Source organism: Eriocheir sinensis, chromosome 24 (genome assembly GCF_024679095.1).
Source record: "Eriocheir sinensis breed Jianghai 21 chromosome 24, ASM2467909v1, whole genome shotgun sequence".
NCBI lineage: Eukaryota > Metazoa > Arthropoda > Malacostraca > Decapoda > Varunidae > Eriocheir > Eriocheir sinensis.
Genome location: NC_066532.1, coordinates 17,045,152 through 17,064,660, shown reverse-complemented (window position 1 = coordinate 17,064,660; position 19,509 = coordinate 17,045,152). Strand labels below are relative to the sequence as shown.

At 40.8% G+C, this 19,509-nt stretch overlaps 1 protein-coding gene across 2 annotated transcripts in view; it reads left to right on the top strand.

Annotated features, from left to right (window-relative positions):
- Positions 1 to 19,509, top strand: part of LOC127002963 (uncharacterized) — a 37,805-nt gene that overhangs the window by 3,903 nt on the left and 14,393 nt on the right. For both annotated transcript variants that reach the window (XM_050869273.1, XM_050869272.1), the window contains exon 2: positions 12,754 to 13,177. In XM_050869273.1, the coding sequence (XP_050725230.1) occupies positions 13,151 to 13,177 (27 nt within the window). In that variant the 5' untranslated portion in view covers positions 12,754 to 13,150. The remainder of the gene's footprint in view (positions 1 to 12,753; positions 13,178 to 19,509) is intronic.

Genomic DNA, 19,509 nt, shown 5'->3' with positions numbered 1-19,509 from the left:
ACTTTCCCTTCCACCTTCCACCAATCACTCGTTTATTCCTCATACTTTCCCTTCCACCTTCCACCAATCACTCGTTTATTCCTCATACTTTCCCTTCCACCTTCAACCAATCACTCGTTTATTCTTCATACTTTCCCTTTCACCTTCAACCAATCACTCGTTTATTCCTCATACTTTCCCTTCCACCTTCAACCAATCACTCGTTTATTCCTCATACTTTCCCTTCCACCTTCCACCAATCACTCGTTTATTCCTCATACTTTCCCTTTCACCTTCCACCAATCACTCGCTTATTCCTCATACTTTCCCTTTCACCTTTCACCTTCTGTGCGTCTGTCTGTACTTCTTTCTCTCTTCCTTCCTTCCTTTCTCCCTCCCTCCGTCCCTACCAAACTATCTGTCAACCAATCTTTCTTCCTCTTTCCCTTCTTCCCTTCTTTCCTTTTTATTTTATTTTCTGAGCGTCTGTCTGCATTTCTTCCTTCCTTCCTTTCTCCTTCCCTCCCTACCAAACTATCTATCAACCAATCTCCCTTCCTATTTCCCTTCCTTCCTTCCTTCCTTCCTTCCTTCCTTTCTCCTTCCCTCCCTACCAAACTATCTATCAACCAATTTCCCTTCCTATTTCCCTTCCTTCCTTCCTTCCTTCCTCTATGTCTCTCTCTCTTCCTCGTCTTCCCAGGTTATGAAGATTACCACTAACGCATTATTCGTACTTTTCACAGGAATTTCAGGCGATACCATTATAACATTTTTTTTAGGATCAGCGTAATCTCTCGACAGCTTAAATTTTGGGGGGTCAGTCGCGCGATGGTTCAATGTATTGCGTAATAGCCTAATACCTTACTTGTTCTTTTTTTCATCCTTTTCCTTCGTTCTCTTCTTTTTCCTTGATCTTTTCTTTCCTTTTCATTTTCCTTTAATCATTTTCTTGTTCTTTGTTTTATCTTTTTTTTTTCCTTCGTTTTTTTTAAGCGTAATAGCTTAATAGCTTACTTGTTCTTTTTTTCATCCTTTTCCTTCGTTCTCTTCTTTTTTTCTTTATCTTTTCTTTCATTCTCGTTTTCCTTTTATCATTTTCTTCGTCTTTGTTTTTGTTTTATCTATTTTTTATTTTTCCCTCGTTTTTTTCCCTTTTCTTGTTCATCATTTCAAAGTTTGTATGCGTGTTTGCGAAGGTGGGAGGCAATATTGATTTTTTTGTCTGTTTTTTTTATTTAGTTTTTGGTTTTTCTTTATTTTTTTTTCATTATTTGTCTGTGCTTTTCTTGATTTTTGTCTTTACCTTTTCTTGTTCATGTTTTCAAAGTTTTTAAGCGTGATGGCGAAGGTTAGCGTCAATTTTGATTTTTTTGTCTGTTTTTTATTTAGTTTTCGTTTTTTCTTTATTTTTTTCATTACTAGTCTGTGTTTTCTTAATTTTTGTCTTTAAACGGTGTCACGATGAAAGAAAACGGCGAGAGCTTCCCATAAAAAAAAAAAAAAAACATATTCTCCTTATTTTCCTTCACAATGGTTGAAAGAAACGGCCTCTGAAACTTCTCTACCAGGAGAAAGAAAGCTCTTGCTTTGCAATCCGTTATTTAATTAAGTGTTCTTGATTTTTGTCTTTAAACGGTGTCACGATTAAAAGAAAACGGCGAGAGCTTCCCATAAAAATAAAACAAAAAAAACATATTCTCCTTATTTTCCTTCACAATGGTTGAAAGAAACGGCGTCTGAGAACTTCTAATACCCAAGGAGAGAGCTCAACACCTTGCCAATCCGTTATTTAATTAAGTGTTCCTGATTCTTGTCTTTAAACGGTGTCACGATTAAGAGAAAACGGCGAGAGCTTCCCACAAAACAACCCATTCTCATTTTCCTTCACAATAATTGACAGAAACGGCGTGAGAGCTTCTAATAACCAAGGAGAGAGCTCAACACTTTGCCAGTTCGTTATTTAATTAAGGAGGGAGCTCAACACTTTCAACAACACACCAACCTTGTCAGTTCGCTATTTTCACCAGCTACAAAAAATAAAGAGAGGACGGAGCCAGTGTTACCAAGTTAGGCGGGGGCGGGGGTGTGGGCCAGTGACCTTTCCTTCTGCTGCTCCAGGAAATAAGTCACGGGTTTAGTCGGGGTGAAATATGACCTAACGAGTGTGGTTAAAGTAATTACACTGAAGCCACGCGATGACAGACAGGCAGACATACACAGACGGATATAAACATACATACATTCATACAGACAGACAGACAGACACACACAGACGGATATAAACATACATACATTCATACAGACAGACAGGTAGACAGTCACGCAGATAAAATACAGACAGACAGGCAGATACAGATAGAGACAGACAGACTAACACACAAATACAGATAATACAGTTAGAAAGACATGTAGTTAGACAGACATAAAGATAGACAGACAGACAGCAAGACAGATAGACAGACAGGTAACAGGGGAAGGTTAGGTTAAGTAAGGCAAGACAGGAGAAGGTAAGGTTGGGCAAGGTAAGGCGAGGTTAAGTAAGGTAAAGTAAAGTAAGGTTAGGTAATTTAAGGTAAAAGCAAGGTAAGGTAAGGTTAGGTAACATAAGATGAGGTAAAGAAAAAAATAGTCAGGTAAGATAAGGTAAGGCTAGGTAAGGTAAGGTAAGGTAAAAGCAAGGTAAGGTGTGGGGTCCAGTCACGCAAGGTAAGGTAAGGTTAGGTAACATAAGATGAGGTAAAGAAAAAGAGGTAAGATAAGGTAAGGTAAGGAAAGGCAAAGTAAAGTCAGGTAAAGTCAGGTAAGGTAAGGTTAGGTAACATAAGATGAGATAAAGAAAAAGATAGTCAAGTAAGATAAGATAAGGTAAGGAGAGGCAAAGTAAAGTCAGGTAAAGTCAGGTAAGGTAAGGTAAGGTAACATGAGATGGGATAAAGAAAAATATAGTCAGATAAGATAAGGTAAGGTAAGGAAAGGCAAAGTAAAGTCAGGTAAGGTTAGGTAAGATAAGGTAAGGTAAGGAAAGGCAAAGTAAAGTCAGGTAAAGTCAGGTACGGCAAAGCAAGGTAAGGTGTGGGGTCCAGTCACGCTCGCTGCCTCCCCCGCACACAACCCGTCACTCGGCGCACCCAAATTACAGCCAAGTGAATGCAATAGCTTACAGGATTGTGCAGCGCGGACCACACCATCACGACGCCAGGATACGCCTCCCTCCCCTCTCTCGCTTCCTTCATTTACTTTATCCTATACTTTATCTTCCTTTATTTCCTCTGGTTTATGCGCTACAGGCTAAAAAGTAAACCATCACGACGCCAGGATACGCCTCCCTCGCCTCTCTCGCTTCCTTCATTTACTTTATCCTATACTTTATCTTCCTTTACTTTGGTTTATTCACAGCAGGTTAAAAAGTAAACTGTGCAGCGCGGACCACACCATCACGACGCCAGGATACGCCTCCCTCACCTCCCTCACCTCTCTCGCTTCCTTCATTTACTTTATCCTATACTTTATCTTCCTTTACTTCCTTTGGTTTATGCGCTACAGGTTAAAAAGTAAATTGTGTACCGCGGACCACACCAACACGACGCCAGGATACGCCTCCCTCACCTCCCTCGCCTCTCTCGCTTCCTTCATTTACTTTATCCTATACTTTATCTTCCTTTACTTTGGTTTATTCACAGCAGGTTAAAAAGTAAACTGTGTACCGTGGGCCACACCAACACACCTTTTTCTTTATTTACGTTTTTTTTTCTTCTTCACTCATAAATTCGTTGTTTCCTCTTTTCTTTTTCTTACTTTTTTTCTTCTTCAGTAATAAATTCATTGTCTCATCTTTTTTTCTTCTTCTTTTCCTCTTTCTTCTTCAATCATAAATTCGTTGTTTCCTCTTTTCTTTTTCTTCTTCTTTTCCTCTTTCTTCTTACTTTTTTCTTCTTCAGTCATAAATTCATTGTCTCATCTTTTCTTTTTCTCCTTCTTTTCCTCTTTCTTCTTCAATCATAAATTCATTGTATCTTCTCTTCGTTTTCTTCTCCCTCGCCTCCCTCACCTCTCTCCTCCTCCCTCGCAAAAGTAAATTCGGGATAAAAAGAAAGAGCAGAAGAAAAACAAGACACGACTTTCCTCTCTATTATTGCTTCCTTTCTTCACCCAGTTTTTCTTCCTTCGCTACAGGTTAAAAAGTAAATTAGGGATGAAGAAGAAAGGGGAAAAGAAGGAAAAAGGAAAAGAAGAAGGAGAGTAGAAAGGAAAAACAAGCAAAACACGATATTTCTCCATTCTTTTTCTTCCTTCCACCACAAATTCAAAAGTAAAACGAGGAAAACAAATAAGACGAGAGTAAGGGAATATTAGGCTATATACACGCCAACACCATTCCTCTCTTGCCTTCCTGCCTTTCTTTATTTTTTCCTCTATTTTCTTCTTTTCTTCAGCTTTTTCTTGGCTACAGGTGATGAAGTAGAGCATTTTGTTTTTCCTCTATTTTCTTCTTTTCTTCAGCTTTTTCTAGGCTACAGGTGATGAAGTAGAGCATTTTGTTTTCCCCTCTATTTTCTTCTTTTCTTCATCTTTTTCTTGGCTACAGGTGATGAAGTAGAGCATTTTGTTTTCTCCTCTATTTTCTTCTTTTCTTCATCTTTTTCTTGGCTACAGGTGATGAAGTAGAGCATTTCGTTTTTCCTCTATTTTCTTCTTTTCTTCATCTTTTTCTTGGCTACAGGTGATGAAGTAGAGCATTTTGTTTTTCCTCTATTTTCTTCTTTTCTTCAGCTTTTTCTTGGCTACGGGTGATGAAGTAGAGCATTTCGTTTTTCCTCTATTTTCTTCTTTTCTTCAGCTTTTTCTAGGCTACAAGTAGAGCATTTTGTTTTTCCTCTATTTTCTTCTTTTCTTCAGCTTTTTCTAGGCTACAAGTAGAGCATTTCGTTTTTCCTCTATTTTCTTCTTTTCTTCAGCTTTTTCTAGGCTACAAGTAGAGCATTTCGTTTTTCCTCTATTTTCTTCTTTTCTTCAGCTTTTTCTAGGCTACAAGTAGAGCATTTTGTTTTTCCTCTATTTTCTTCTTTTCTTCAGCTTTTTCTAGGCTACAAGTAGAGCATTTTGTTTTTCCTCTATTTTCTTCTTTTCTTCAGCTTTTTCTAGGCTACAAGTAGAGCATTTTGTTTTTCCTCTATTTTCTTCTTTTCTTCGCCTTTTTCTAGGCTACATGTGATGAAATAGAGCATTTTGTATGAAGTTGATCTTTTTATTTATATGACAAAAATATAGTCTGGTTTTCCTATTTTCCTTCCTTTTTTTCTTCCTTTTCATATTCCCTTACTTTCAGCCTTCTTTCCTTCCCTCATTTTCCTATCACCCTTTTCTTCCTCCCTCTTTCCCCTATCGCTATCCTCTTCGTCATCGCTTCTCCTCTTCCTTGCTGGCGTGACATTTTTACTCTGAAAGTTTTATAGGATTGCGTACCATGTCATTTCCTGTGCTCTTTTTTTCTTTTCCTTCGTAAATTCAAAAAGTAAACTAGAGGGATGTGATAAAAGAGAAGAATAAAAGAGAAAGGAAAATAAGAAGAGGATTACAGGGAGGAAATTTTGGGGGGCTCGCGTATACCATGTTATTGTCTTCTTTTTTTCTTCTTGTTTTCTCTTTCTTTTTGCTTTTCTTCTCCATTCTTTTTTCTTATTTTTCTTTTTACTTTTTTTCCTCCTGCAATCATAAATGCATTGTCTTCTTTTCTGTTTATTCTTCTTGTCTTCTTCTTTCTTCTTTTTATTTTTTTCCTCTTCAATCATAAATTCATTGCCTCTCATCTTTTCTTTCTCTTCCCTTTTTTTCTTCTTATTCACTTTCTACTTTTCTCTTCTTGATATTTCTTCTTCAATCATAAACTCATTTTCTTCTTTTCCCTTTTTCTTCTTTCGCTTTTTCTTACCTTTTCTTTCTGCTCTTTTTCTTCATCTTCTTCTTCAATCATATATATTAATCGTCTTTTCTTTCTCTTATCTTTCTTCTTACTCAATAAACAATAAAAATAAATAATAATAATAAAAAAATGTGTGGTTAGGTTGGCTGGGGGGGGGGGGGGGGGGGTAAACAGTGGCTGCTGGTCTGATGGTCTATAATGCTAAGCTATGTACTGCATCTGATCTTGGCCGGGTGTGTGAGGGGGGCTGCAGTGCGGTCGAGGAGTCATTTCACCTGGTCTGCCCACGCGCTAGCCTCGCGATCGCCAGCTGGAATGGAGGCATACATTCCACGTTCTTTCTCTACCCCTCATGCTAAAAAGCCTTGGTTTAATCATGCTTGTTCTCGTGCTATTAAAGATAGAGAGGCAGCTCACAAAAGGTTCCAGAGCCTTCGAACTCCCGCTAACTATGACCTTTACATTTCAGCCCGGAATCCATGACTGAGACCAGAATTCACAAGTGGCAGAACTCCGGGTACGGCTGAAACTTTAATTAAACAACAACTACATCAGAACAATTGACGAACCTTCTTTCTTTTCTTTTTCCTTTTTTCTTCTTCAGTTCTTCTTCAATGCCTCCTTTCTTATTCTTTCTTTTTTTCTTCTTACTTTCTATTTTTACTTTTTTCTTCTTCAATCATAAATTCATTGTCTTTTCTTTTCTTTTCCTATTCTTCCTTATCTTTTTGCTTTTTTTCTTCTTCAGTTCTTCTTCAATGTCTCTTTTCTTATCCTTTCTATTTTTCTTCTTACTTTCTATTTTTACTTTTTTTCTTCTTCAATCATAAATTCATTATCTTCTTTTCTTTTCCTATTCTCCCTCTCTTTTTTTCTTTTTTCTTTTTCTTCTTCAGTTCTTCTTCAATGCCTCTTTTCTTATTCTTTCTTTTTTCTTCTTACTTTCTATTTTTACTTTTTTTCTTCTTCAATCATAAATTCATTCTTTTCTTTTCTTTTCCTATTCTTCCTTATCTTTTTGCTTTTTTTCTTCTTCAGTTCTTCTTCAATGCCTCCTTTCTTATTCTTTCTTTTTTTCTTTTTACTTTCTATTTTTACTTTTTTTCTTCTTCAATCATAAATTCATTGTCTTCTTTTCTTTTCCTATTCTTCCTTTTCTTTTTGCTTTTTTCTTCTTTAGTTCTTCTTCAATCCCTCTTTTCTTATTCTTTCTTTTTTCTTCTTACTTTCTATTTTTTACTTTTTTCTTCTTCAATCATAAATTCATTGTCTTCTTTTCTTTTCCTATTCATTTCTTCTTTTTCTTTGTTTTTTCTTCTTCAGTCACGAATTCATTGCCTCTCATCTTTTCTTCTTTTCCTTATTCTCTTTCTACTTTTCTTCACATTTTTCTTCAATCATAAACTCATTCTCTCCTTTTCTCCTTTTCTTCCTATCTTTTTAATGCTTTTCTTCTCCTCCCGTAAAGAAAACAAATAAGAAAACGGAACTAATCTTATGTTTGGATTCAGTTACCATTAGACAGCATCGCATAGTTTCTGAGATATGTCCTGTTCCATACTGCCACCCTTTCATATCCCCACCTCCTCCTACAAGTGGTTTTGGGCGAGGCAACACAAAAGAGGTATAAAAAAATAGTGGAGTCATAACAACATTCAAACAAGGGATATACACTAGCTACTATCATATAAGAATTAAGTCTTTGTTGTTCATGGGTCTTATCTGATAACTCTGCCCATTGAAGCGTTGAAGCACATTATTCAGCCCGTAATACAAGGCGATCTCTGTGACTTATCAGCGTACAGTGTTACCAGAATAAAAGGTGAATGTGTGAGCTAAGATAAAGTAATTGTAGTTGTAGTAGTAGTAGTAGTAGTAGTAGTAGTAGTAGTAGTAGTAGTAGTAGTAGTAGTACTTTCAGCTTTTTTAACTGTTCAGGTCGATTTTGTTGCCTTGAATTGCTATGTTCTATTTCGTGGGGCATCAGTCTCGATCCACTAAACGAATTCGGCCCATAATCTCAATCACTTTGGGGCTCACACACCCACATTCGATAAGGCTTTCGTAGAGGTTGTTGTGTTAGTACTTCCATGGGGTAGTTTTATGAGCCTAGTGATAGTTTGACAAGGCTCTACATACCCATATTGGACAAGGCTTTCGTAGAGGCTGTGTTAGTGTTTCCATGGGTAGTTTTATGAGTCTAGTGATAGTTTGACAAGGCTCTACATACCCATATTGGACAAGGCTTTCGTAGAGGTTGTTGTGTTAGTATTTCCATGGGGTAGTTTTATGAGCCTAGTGATAGTTTGACAAGGCTCTACATACCCATATTGGACAAGGCTTTCGTAGAGGCTGTGTTAGTGTTTCCATGGGGTAGTTTTATGACCCTAGTGACAGATTGACAAGGCTTCTACACCATGAACGTGAAAAAAGACTCATGGAGACCCGACTACTCTCCTTTGTGGCTTTTGGAAATAGGAGTTGTGGGAGCCGAATGCGTCTGAGAGGGGCCTGGGTGACTGTCCAAGCAAGCAACGCCTCCAGTCAGCGTGAATGTCCCCTCCCTGTGTCCTCATCCTTGTCTCGTTCATCCACTCTGGCTCCCTCGTCGAATTAAGGGGATGTTGTCTGATACTTGGGTCTAATTAAGTAGCTCTGCACGGAACGAAGCGTGTATGAGAAGAGGTTTCGTTTGGATGGGTTGGTGTTCAACGCTTTCGGCTCACACGTAAACTATTTCTACAGGCCAAAAAAGAAGTTAAATGCGTTCTTATGAGTAGTTTTTAGGTTTATATTACAGAAGCTGCGTCAAACTACCACCAGGGTTATAAAACTACCCATGGAAAGACCCACAAGTCCTACGAAAGCCTTGTTAGATATGTGAACTTGAGCTCCAAAATGTTTAAGGCGCTTTCGGCAACATTTCCAAAGATCGAAAAGGAGATGAACTGGGTAGGTATTTCTTTTCTTCTTCTTCCTCCTCTTCTTTTTCTTCTTCTTCTTCTCCTTCTTCTTCTCCTCCTATTCTTCCTTTTCCCCCTCTTCGTTCTACTTATTCCCCCTTTTCATCCATCTCATTATTTTCCTCGTTTCCTTCTTATATTTCTTTCCCTCATATTTTTCTCCTCCTACTTTTTTTCCCCTCTTCGTTCTGCTATTCTCCCCTTTTCATCCCTCTCATTATCTTCCTTTTGTTTTCTCTCCTATTTAGCCTATTTCCATTCTTTCCCTCATCTTTTCCTCCTCTGGTTCTTGTTCCTCTTCTTCTTCTTCTTCCTCCTCCTCCTCCTTGTTCTTTTTTTATACCTTCTTTGTTCTAATTTTCCTCATTTTCATCCATTTCACTCTTTTCTTCCTATTTTTTCTTCTTAAATTTCTTTCCCTCACTCTTCTTCTTCCTCCTCCTCCTCCTCCTCTTCTTCTTCTTCTTCTTCTTCTTCTTCTTCTTCTTCTTCCTCTTCCTCTTCGTCCTCCTCCTCCTCACAAACATGCAACACATTCACCCAAATTCTGAGCATGATTAGTACACACACACACACACACACACACACACACACACACACACACACGCGGGGTAATTAGCCTTTACGCCCCCGCCTTCACCTTTCCTTTAATAACACGGTAGCCAGCGCACCTGCAATCAGCGGTAACACGAGACACGATTTACCTGTGATTAAACGTCGTCATACCTGCGGGCGATTTTTCTTCTTCTTTATTTCATCATCTTTCTGTTTTCCTTTTTCTTTTTTTCCTTTTTCCTTTTTTTGTTTTTTGTTTTTTAATTTGTTTTATTTTTTCTTTTCATTAGTTTTTTCTTTTCTTTCTTCCTGTTTTCTTTTTTTTTTAACGTTCTGCTTTGTTTTATCTTTCTTTCTTTTCTTTTCTTTCGTCTTCTTTGTTTTCTTTTCCTACTTATTGTTTTCTTTTTCTTTCTTGTTTTGTTTACTTTTTCTCATTTTCTTTTTTTATCTTCGTTTTCTGGTTTCCTTTCTTCCTGTTTTCTTTCTTTTACTACCTGTTCTGTTTTCTCCTCTGTTTTCTTTTTTTATCATCGTTTTCTTTTTTGATTTTCGATTTTTCTTTTCCTTTTTTTCTCTTCTTCCAGTTTTTTTATTGTTTTGTTTTTCTCCTTTTACTTTTCTTCGTTTTCTTTCCTTCCTTTATTCTTCCTTCCTTTGTCTTTATTTAATCATATTTTCTCTTTTAATTTCTTTTTCCTTTTCTTTATTTTTAAGGGGTGGCGAGTGAGTGAAGCGACGCGCCCCCGGACGTATGCTGCCCATCAGTTATTTAGTTAGCTAGCATAGTTTTCGATTCTTAAAAAACTATTACCATCACCCCAACCATCACCACCACCACCACCACCACCACAACCACCACCACCACCATCATCACAACCACCACCACCACCATCACCACCGCCACCACCACCGCTGCAATGCGTGTGGCCGAAGGAAGTAAGAATGGGAGAAAAGGGAGAATTAATAAATAAAAGAATTAGGAGTATTTGCTGCGGATTCGAATGTCGTTTATTATTTTCTTAGGGGAGGGGGGAGGGAGAGGAGGGAGAGGGGTCATTAAGGGAGTTTAATTGTGGAATGGCGTGTCTTGTGGAATGATGGTGTAATGAGTCTGAGTCTGTGGGAGATTAGTAAGATATTGTGTGTGACCCCTCTTTATATGTGCTGCCTTAAGCGCCGAGGGGTCTCTTGGACGGCCCCAATCTGTCAGTGGAGCGGGCGAATTTTATTTATAGTGGGTGCCGTGATGCTGCCCCCCCGGTGCTCCTCTTGACCGATGCCGCTGAGGTTAGGGTTGATTGAAGGTCTGGGCAGCATGTGGGTAATCTTCCGCCACATTGCTACTACTACTACTACTACTACTACTACTACTACCAACCACTAGCCAGGCGTGTGTTGTGTGTACAGAAGAGGGGAGGACAAGGTAGTGGTGGTGATGGTGGTGGTGATGGTAGTGGTGGTGGTAGTGGTGGTGCTGGTAGTGGGTGAGGGTAGTAGTGGTGGTGGTGGTGATGGTGGTGGTGGTGGTTGTGATGGTGCTGGTAGTGAGTGAGGGTAGTGGTGGTGGTGGTGGTGTCAAGTGAAAGAAATCAAAAAAAAGTTCGAAACACTCCCTCATAAACAACAACAACAACAACAACAACAAAAGGTAGACGAAACAAATATAGAAAATAGGAAAAAAAAATGAAAACAGGATGGAAAAGAAAACGAAGAATAGAAAAGAAAGCAGAAAGAGGATGAAAAAAAATAGAAAATAGGAAGAAAAAAAAAATGAAAACAGGATGGAAAAGAAAACGAACAACAAAAGAAAACAGAAAGAGGACGAAAACAATTAAAAAATATAGAAAATAGGAAGAAAAAAAAGACAACAGGATGGAAAAGAAAACGAACAACAAAAGAAAACAGAAAGAGGACGAAAACAATTAAAAAATATAGAAAATAGGAAGAAAAAAAAAGACAACAGGATGGAAAAGAAAACGAACAACAGAAGAGAAAACAGAAAGAGGAAGAAAACAATAAAAAAAATATAAAAAATAGGAAAAAAAAAGACAACAGGATGGAAAAGAAAACGAACAACAGAAGAGAAAACAGAAAGAGGAAGAAAACAATAAAAAAAAATATAAAAAATAGGAAGAAAAAAATGAAAACAGGATGGAAAAGAAAACGAACAACAAAAGAAAACAGAAAGAGGACAAAAATAATAAAAAAAGGGCTGGTGGTGGTGGTGGCTGAGGGTAACGAGGTCTTGCGTGCTGTTCCTCTGCCGTGGGCTTGTTATCAGTCCATCGTGTAAGCGGAAGTGTGTGTGTGACCTCAATCTGTACATGCACAAAGGCAAGTCAGGGTCCGCCCTCTGAGACGCTTTCATAAAACTACCCACGGAAAGAAATTATAACAATATCAGAATAGAATGACAATGAGAATAATAATAAGAATAGAAAGAAAATGAGAATGAAAATGACAAAAGAATGAGATTATGAATGGAAACATGATGGAAAAGAGAGCACGAATAGACTATCAAAACACCTCGTCTTTGGGCCTCGAGAAAGTAAAAAGGTGTGAGAGTTCAATGACCGAAACTGAAATACCGAACCCGTCCCTCCCTTCTGTGCGCCACGCGATTCTGTTGTCTTCAGCGTGAGCAGCGGACTTGTTTGCTTTCCGATGTTCTTTTGTTTTTGTTTTTGCCTTTGAGCTTCTTCCATTGCTGCAGAGTAAATAAAAACTAACTAGCCTCATGTTTTTTTGTTGATTTTCTCCCTTTCTTTTTTTCCTTTGCTGCAGAATGAACAAAAACTAACTAGCCTCATGTTTTTTTTGTTGATTTCTGCACTTTTTTGTTTTTTCCTTTGCTGCAAAAGAAACAAAAAACTAATATCATGTTTTTTCCCTTTAGATTTGCCGTTTTTGTTCTTTTCTTTGCTGCAGAAGAAACAAAAAAAAAAAAACCTAATCTCATGTTTTTTCTTTAGATTCACCCTCTTTTGTTTTTTCCTTTGCTGCAAAAGAAACAAAAAAACTAATATCATGTTTTTTCCCTTTAGATTTGCCGTTTTTGTTCTTTTCTTTGCTGCAGAAGAAACAAAAAAACTAGTATCACGTTTTTTCCCTTTAGATTTGCCGTTTTTGTTCTTTTCTTTGCTGCAGAAGAAACAAAAAAAAACTAGTATCATGTTTTTTCCCTTTAGATTTGCCGTTTTTGTTCTTTTCTTTGCTGCAGAAGAAACAAAAAACTACCTAATCTCATGTTTTTTCTTTAGATTCGCCATCTTTTGTTTCTTCCTTTGCTGCAACCCCCAAAAAACTAACTAATCTATTTTTCTTTTCCAGACAGCGCAGTGACGGCCAGGCATCGGACAGGAAGAGAAGAGACACCTTGACCACTAAGCCTCAGAAACAGTGCATCTTAGAAGACCCTCGCCCCGCCCTACCCCTCCCCGCCCCGCTAGCAATGCCCCGCGGCCCCGTCTGTCCCTACCAACATCAGCAACCAGCTCCCTAAAACACTGAAGAAGAAGAAGAAGAAAAAGAAGAGGAGGAGAACGCAGAGGACAGGCTGATGATGGGGCAGAGGGACGACCATTGAACCAAGACTCTACAGGAATGGGGCGACATTTTCCATAGTGTGTGCGTGTGCGTGTGTGCGTGTGTGTGATGACGGGCGGTGTGTGTGCGTGGGTCAGCACGTCGTCATGCGTGAGGTGACGCCGCGGCCCCCTCAGCAGTCATGTCACTCCACTTCAGTGCCAACCAGGTGAGTCGGGGCGCCCAGGTGACCCTCATTAGCCGGGGGAGTCACCTTAGGGTCAGTCGGGGTCAATAATGTCACTTCAGGGGTCTGGGAGCTCAATAATGTCAATGTTTTTCTTCCATACGAACTTGGAGGAGGAGGAGGAGGAGGAGGAGGAGTCACATAGCTCTCCACGGTGAAGCCTCAAGTGGAATGCAAAAACACTAGCGGTTCCAAAATGCTGCCCTCAGGAACACACCCAAAACGAACCCAACCCTGTTTTGTTATGTCCTTTATTATACAGCAAGGGAGGCCAGCTCAAGGAAAATAAAACAAACAAAAAACAGCAACAAACCCCGCTAGACGCTGCTATGACCAAGGCAAGACAAACGAAAGGGCAAAAGGGAGGTCAATTTAGCGGGCTTCTTCTTGTTTAGCGGGCTTCTTCTTGTTTAGCGGGCTTTTTTTCTACGCTCTTTTTGTTGCCCTTGAGCCGTCTCCTTCGTTTCGGGTGGCGAGGTGACGAAATTCTCCTCTTTCTTTTGTGTTTGTTTCTTGCTCGGCGGAAACTGTTGTGCGCGGATCTTCACCATGCGAGCCGCGGACGTAGGAGTCGGAAATAGGAGAAAATAGCAATAATGATAAACTTTTTGTCCTCCATCTTGAAAAGTGAGGGAAAGGCTAACATTAACACCCTATTTCAAAGCCCCATGCGTGACCTCGTGACCCGCGGGATAAAGATAGAAACGGTAAATTACCACGACTCGGCGCGGACACCAACGGCTCCCTGTGTGTGTGTGTGTGTGTGTGTGTGTGTGTGTGTGTTCGTGCCGACTCTCACGCGATGCCTCCCGCCCACGCCCCCGAGCAAACACTACATAATAATACACACACACACAGAGAGAGAGAGAGAGAGGGGGGGAAGGAACGGAGAAACACACACACACACACACACACACACACACACACACAGAGAGAGAGAGAGAGAGGGGGGGAAGGAACGGAGAAACACACACACACACACACACACACACACACACACACACACACACAGAGAGAGAGAGAGAGAGAGAGAGAGAGAGAGAGAGAGAGAGAGAGAGAGAGAGAGAGAGAGAGAGAGAGAGAGAGAGAGAGAGAGAGAGAGAGAGGAACGGAGAAACACACACACACACACACACACACACACACACACAATCTATAATATAACTCAATGACACTATTTTTCGGATTCACTGACTTGATAACAATAAAAAAAATCATAGAAAGAGAAAGAGGAAAAAAAAGGGGGGAGGAACACACACACACACACACACACACACACACACACACACACACACACACACACACACACACACACACACACACACACACACACACACGGCCTTCCCCCCAATCTACATAACTCAATGACATTATATTTACGGATTCAGTGACGTTCCTAAAACAGTTTGCGTTCATCAGCGGATCCTCGCGAGAAAGGTATACTGAAGAAGCCTCGGCCTGCGTGCGAGGAGCCAATCTTAGCCCCATTATCCGCGCCACAGTGTACCAAAAGCCCGATAGCATCATTATCAGCAGCAACAGAAGAAAGAAGAGGCATAGAAGCAGGAACAGGTATCAGAACACCTCTCCTCCCGATATTGACCTCTCTTTTTGGCCACTCCTATGTACTCTATTCGGGGCAGTGAGTAGCGGGCTTTTTTTTTCATTATTTTCTTTTTTTTTCACGCCCTTGAACTGTCTCCTTTTCTGTAATAATAATAATAATAATAAAAAAAGGGGGTTGGGCATGAGGGCAGTTTGGTGGTGGTGCAGTTTGGGGCTGTGGGCGCGGTGTTCTCAGCTGCCTCCGTCTCTCTCACATTAACAGTTTCCAAAGGCCAAAAAAGGAGATCAGTCGGGTTCTAATAAGTGTTTCTTTAGATTCCTGGTACACAAGAAGGGTCAAACCACCACCAGGGTCATAAAACTACCCCTGGAAATGTTTAAAACTCCTACGAAATCCTCATCAAAGGCGGGAGTGTGAGCCCTGAAATGTTTAAGAATATGGGACCAGGTTCGATATCCCGTGATGGCGGTGAAGCATTACCCAAACAAGGAGCGTTGTCACCACGGCACTGACAGGGGAGACTAACTTAGGGTCGTATTACAAGACATATCGCAGCCCAAGAACATATATTTGACAAGGCTTTCGTAGGAGTTGTGGGCATTTCCAGGAGTAGTTTAATGACCCTGGTAGTAGTTTCGCCCTTCCTCTGTACCGTGAACCTTAAGAAACACATATTTGACAAGGCTTTCGTAGGAGTTGTGGGCATTTCCAGGGGTAGTTTTATGACCCTGGTAGTAGTTTCGCCCTTCCTCTGTACCGTGAACCTTAAGAAACACATATTTGACAAGGCTTTCGTAGGAGTTGTGGGCATTTCCAGGAGTAGTTTTATGACCCTGGTAGTAGTTTCGCCCTTCCTCTGTACCGTGAACCTTAAGAAACACATATTTGACAAGGCTTTCGTAGGAGTTGTGGGCATTTCCAGGAGTAGTTTTATGACCCTGGTAGTAGTTTCGCCCTTCCTCTGTACCGTGAACCTTAAGAAACACATATTTGACAAGGCTTTCGTAGGAGTTGTGGGCATTTCCAGGAGTAGTTTTATGACCCTGGTAGTAGTTTCGCCCTTCCTCTGTACCGTGAACCTTAAGAAACACATATTTGACAAGGCTTTCGTAGGAGTTGTCGGCATTTCAGGAGTAGTTTATGACCCTGGTAGTAGTTTCGCCCTTCCTCTGTACCGTGAACCTTAAGAAACACATATATGACAAGGATTTCGTAGGAGTAGTCGGCATTGCACTGAGTAGTTATATGACCCTGGTAGTAGTTTCGCCCTTCCTCTGTACCGTGAACCTTAAGAAACACATATTTGACAAGGCTTTCGTAGGAGTTGTGGGCATTTCCAGGGGTAGTTTTATGACCCTGGTAGTAGTTTCGCCCTTCCTCTGTACCGTGAACCTTAAGAAACACATATTTGACAAGGCTTTCGTAGGAGTTGTGGGCATTTCCAGGAGTAGTTTTATGACCCTGGTGGTAGTTTGACCCTTCCTCTGTACCGTGAACCTTAAGAAACACATATTTGACAAGGCTTTCGTAGGAGTTGTGAGCATTTCCAGGAGTAGTTTTATGACCCTGGTAGTTTGACCCTTCTTCTGTACCGTGAACCTTAAGAAACACATATTTGACAAGGCTTTCGTAGGAGTTGTCGGCATTTCCAGGAGTAGTTTTATGACCCTGGTAGTAGTTTCGCCCTTCCTCTGTACCGTGAACCTTAAGAAACACATATTTGACAAGGCTTTCGTAGGAGTTGTCGGCATTTCCAGGAGTAGTTTTATGACCCTGGTAGTAGTTTCGCCCTTCCTCTGTACCGTGAACCTAAAGAAACACATATTTGACAAGGCTTTCGTAGGAGTTGTGGGCATTTCCAGGAGTAGTTTTATGACCCTGGTAGTAGTTTCGCCCTTCCTCTGTACCGTGAACCTTAAGAAACACATATTTGACAAGGCTTTCGTAGGAGTTGTGGGCATTTCCAGGGGTAGTTTTATGACCCTGGTGGTAGTGTGAATCTTCTTCTGTACCGTGAACCTGAAGAAACACTCATTAGAACCCGAGTGACCTCCTCTTTGACCTTTAGAAATAGCTGATGTGAGAACTGAAGGTGTTTTACAATACCGACGTAAAGCCTCGCTCACACTGTGCCGAATCTGGGCCACGACAACCCAGGGTATACGAGGTCTTGGGTGTGAAATGATGATGTGGAAGGGTCGCATATGGTCGGAAAAACTATGTGCGACCCTTTCATGTCAACATTTCACACCCAAGACCTCGTGTTCCCGGAGTCGCTGGGTTGTCGTGGTCCAGAGTCGGCACAGTGTGAACGGGGCTTAACACACCATACCCGTCCGTGCCGTCACACCCGCCCACCCGGCATCACCACAGCTCCCCGCGCAGGACAGCACACGTCTGCATCTCGTTAATCTGGCGGTAATCTCTCCGCTGGCCGCAACCCTCTTGTCAGGCGGCGAAATATTGATTCCCTTGCTCGGCCACGCTCCACGCCCCTCAGCGCCACGGTGGCCACGCGCTTAACCATAACCACACACGGGAGGAGGAGGAGGAGGAGGAGGAGGAGGGGGGGGGGGTGAGACATGGAAATGCAGGCAACAGAAAAGGAGAAATTGACCTCTTTTTTTCGGCCACCTCTTTGGATTCTTTTAAGGAGCAGCGAGTAGCGGGCTTTTTTATTTTTTATTATTGTTTCCTTTTTTGTGCCCTTGAGCTGTCTCCTTTGTTGTAAAAAAAGAATAAAAAGAAAGCCTGCTGGGTCATTACGAGGTTGCCCGCTCTCTGCTCGACAGTCGCTTGGTGCCGCAGGGAAGATGAAAGCACTTCGGTATTCAGTTCACTCCTGATGCAACGATATAGCGGTCGATTCGATTTTTAAAGGAGTTATAATGTTATTCGTACTTACTGCTTCACACGGGAGGTTGTTCCAGTGGCGGATGACTCGGTTTGAGAAGAATATCCTGCCAATGTCCGTACAACATCGCCTCGCTTGAATTGGCAGACCGTTATTTCTAGTTCTTAAATTAGTTTGCACTTCAATATACTCAGAGTGGTCAATGTTACTCAACTTCTTAATGTACTTGAAGACCTAAATCATATACCCTCGTAGGCGTCTCTTTTCCGGGAAGATAAAAAGGAAAAGGAAGAATTGAAGAGTGTGATCATTGAGGAGGAGGAGAAGAAAGCGTGATTATGGAGGAGGAGGATTAAGAGGAAGAGAAGGGGGGAGAGGGGGGTGTGCATGGTGTCAAGAGGAAGAGAAGAGAGCGTGGATGAGGAGGAGAAAGAGCAGAAAACGTGGTTATGGAGGAGGAAGAGGAAGAGAAGGGGGGGGGGGGGTGAGCATGGGTGAAGAGGAAGAGGTAGAAAAGGGAGTGTGGATGAGGAGAAGGAGGAGGAGAAGGAGAAAGCGTGATTATGGAAGAAGAAGAGAAGGGAGGGTGATAACGAAGGATGAGGAGGTGAAGGGAGAAAGAGGGGAAGAAAAATAGAAGGAAGGGAGTAAGTACAAAGGAGAAATAGGGAGGAGGAGGAGGAGGAGGAGGAAAGAGAGAACCAGGAAGAGAAAGAAAGACTGAAAAAAAAGGAAGAAAAGAAAGAAAATCAGGGCGTGAAAATGAAGAAGAGAAAGATGGAGAAGGAGGAAGAAGAGAAGAAGAAGGAGGAGGAAGAACCGGGGAAAGAAACAGGAAGAGAAAGAAGAAAAAGAAAACCAGAAAGGAAGAAAACAAATATGTGAGGATGGAGGAAGAGGAAGAGAGAAAGAAAAGGAAGAGGAAGAAGAAGAAAGGAAGAAAGAAAACCAAAATGTGGGCATGGAGAAGAAAAAAAGGAGGAGGAGGAGAAGAAAGAAGAGATGAAAACAGTAGAAGAAAAAGAAGAAAAGAACAAATAAGAAAAATAAGAGGAGGAGAAGAAAGAAGAGATGAAAACAGCAGAAGAAAAAGGAGAAAACAACAAATAAACAAGAAGAAAAATAAGAAAATAAGAAAAAGAAGAAAAAAACGGACAAAATACGAGAAAAAAAAAAAAAAAAAAAAAAAAACAGGAAAGAACTTAACCAGAAGACAAGCAGAACATCAAGGTGTCAAAACATCACTCGGGGTTCCAGTGTCGCGCCGCCGTTCCAATCCGTCTTCTGGTTGCACGCTTCGCCCACAACTCGTGACAAATTCGGCGCGGTCACACACTTCGGCCCCGCCACGCAAACCTCTCCCTCACGTTCCAAATATATCTCGTACGAAGAAAGATAAAGGAAAGGAAGATAAAATGGATGATAGAGAAATAGATTTATAGGGATAGAGAGTTAGAGAGAGAGAGATAAAGGGAAGAAAGATGAAAGGAAGATAGAGAAAGAATGAGAGAGAGAGAGAGAGAGAGAGAGAGAGAGAGAGAGAGAGAGAGAGAGAGAGAGAGAGAAGAGGAAGTCTCTATAATGTTAAAGAATTCACGATATAAAAAAAAAAATAAAGAATAAAAAAAAGGACCAAGAAACTCATTTATTTTTCTTTTGTCATAACTTTTGGGACTCATAAACTCTCTCTCTCTCACTCTCTCTCTCTCTCTCTCTCTCTCTCTCTCTCTCTCTCTCTCTCTGCCATATAGGTAAGTGGGTCTGCGTGTTCTAAATTTCTATGCAATTCCATGTAATTTTCTTCCTTTCAAACATGCACAGACAGACGGTAGAGCGGGACACAGACAGACAGACAGGAAACAGACAAACAAGGAGACGGATTTAAAGAAAGAC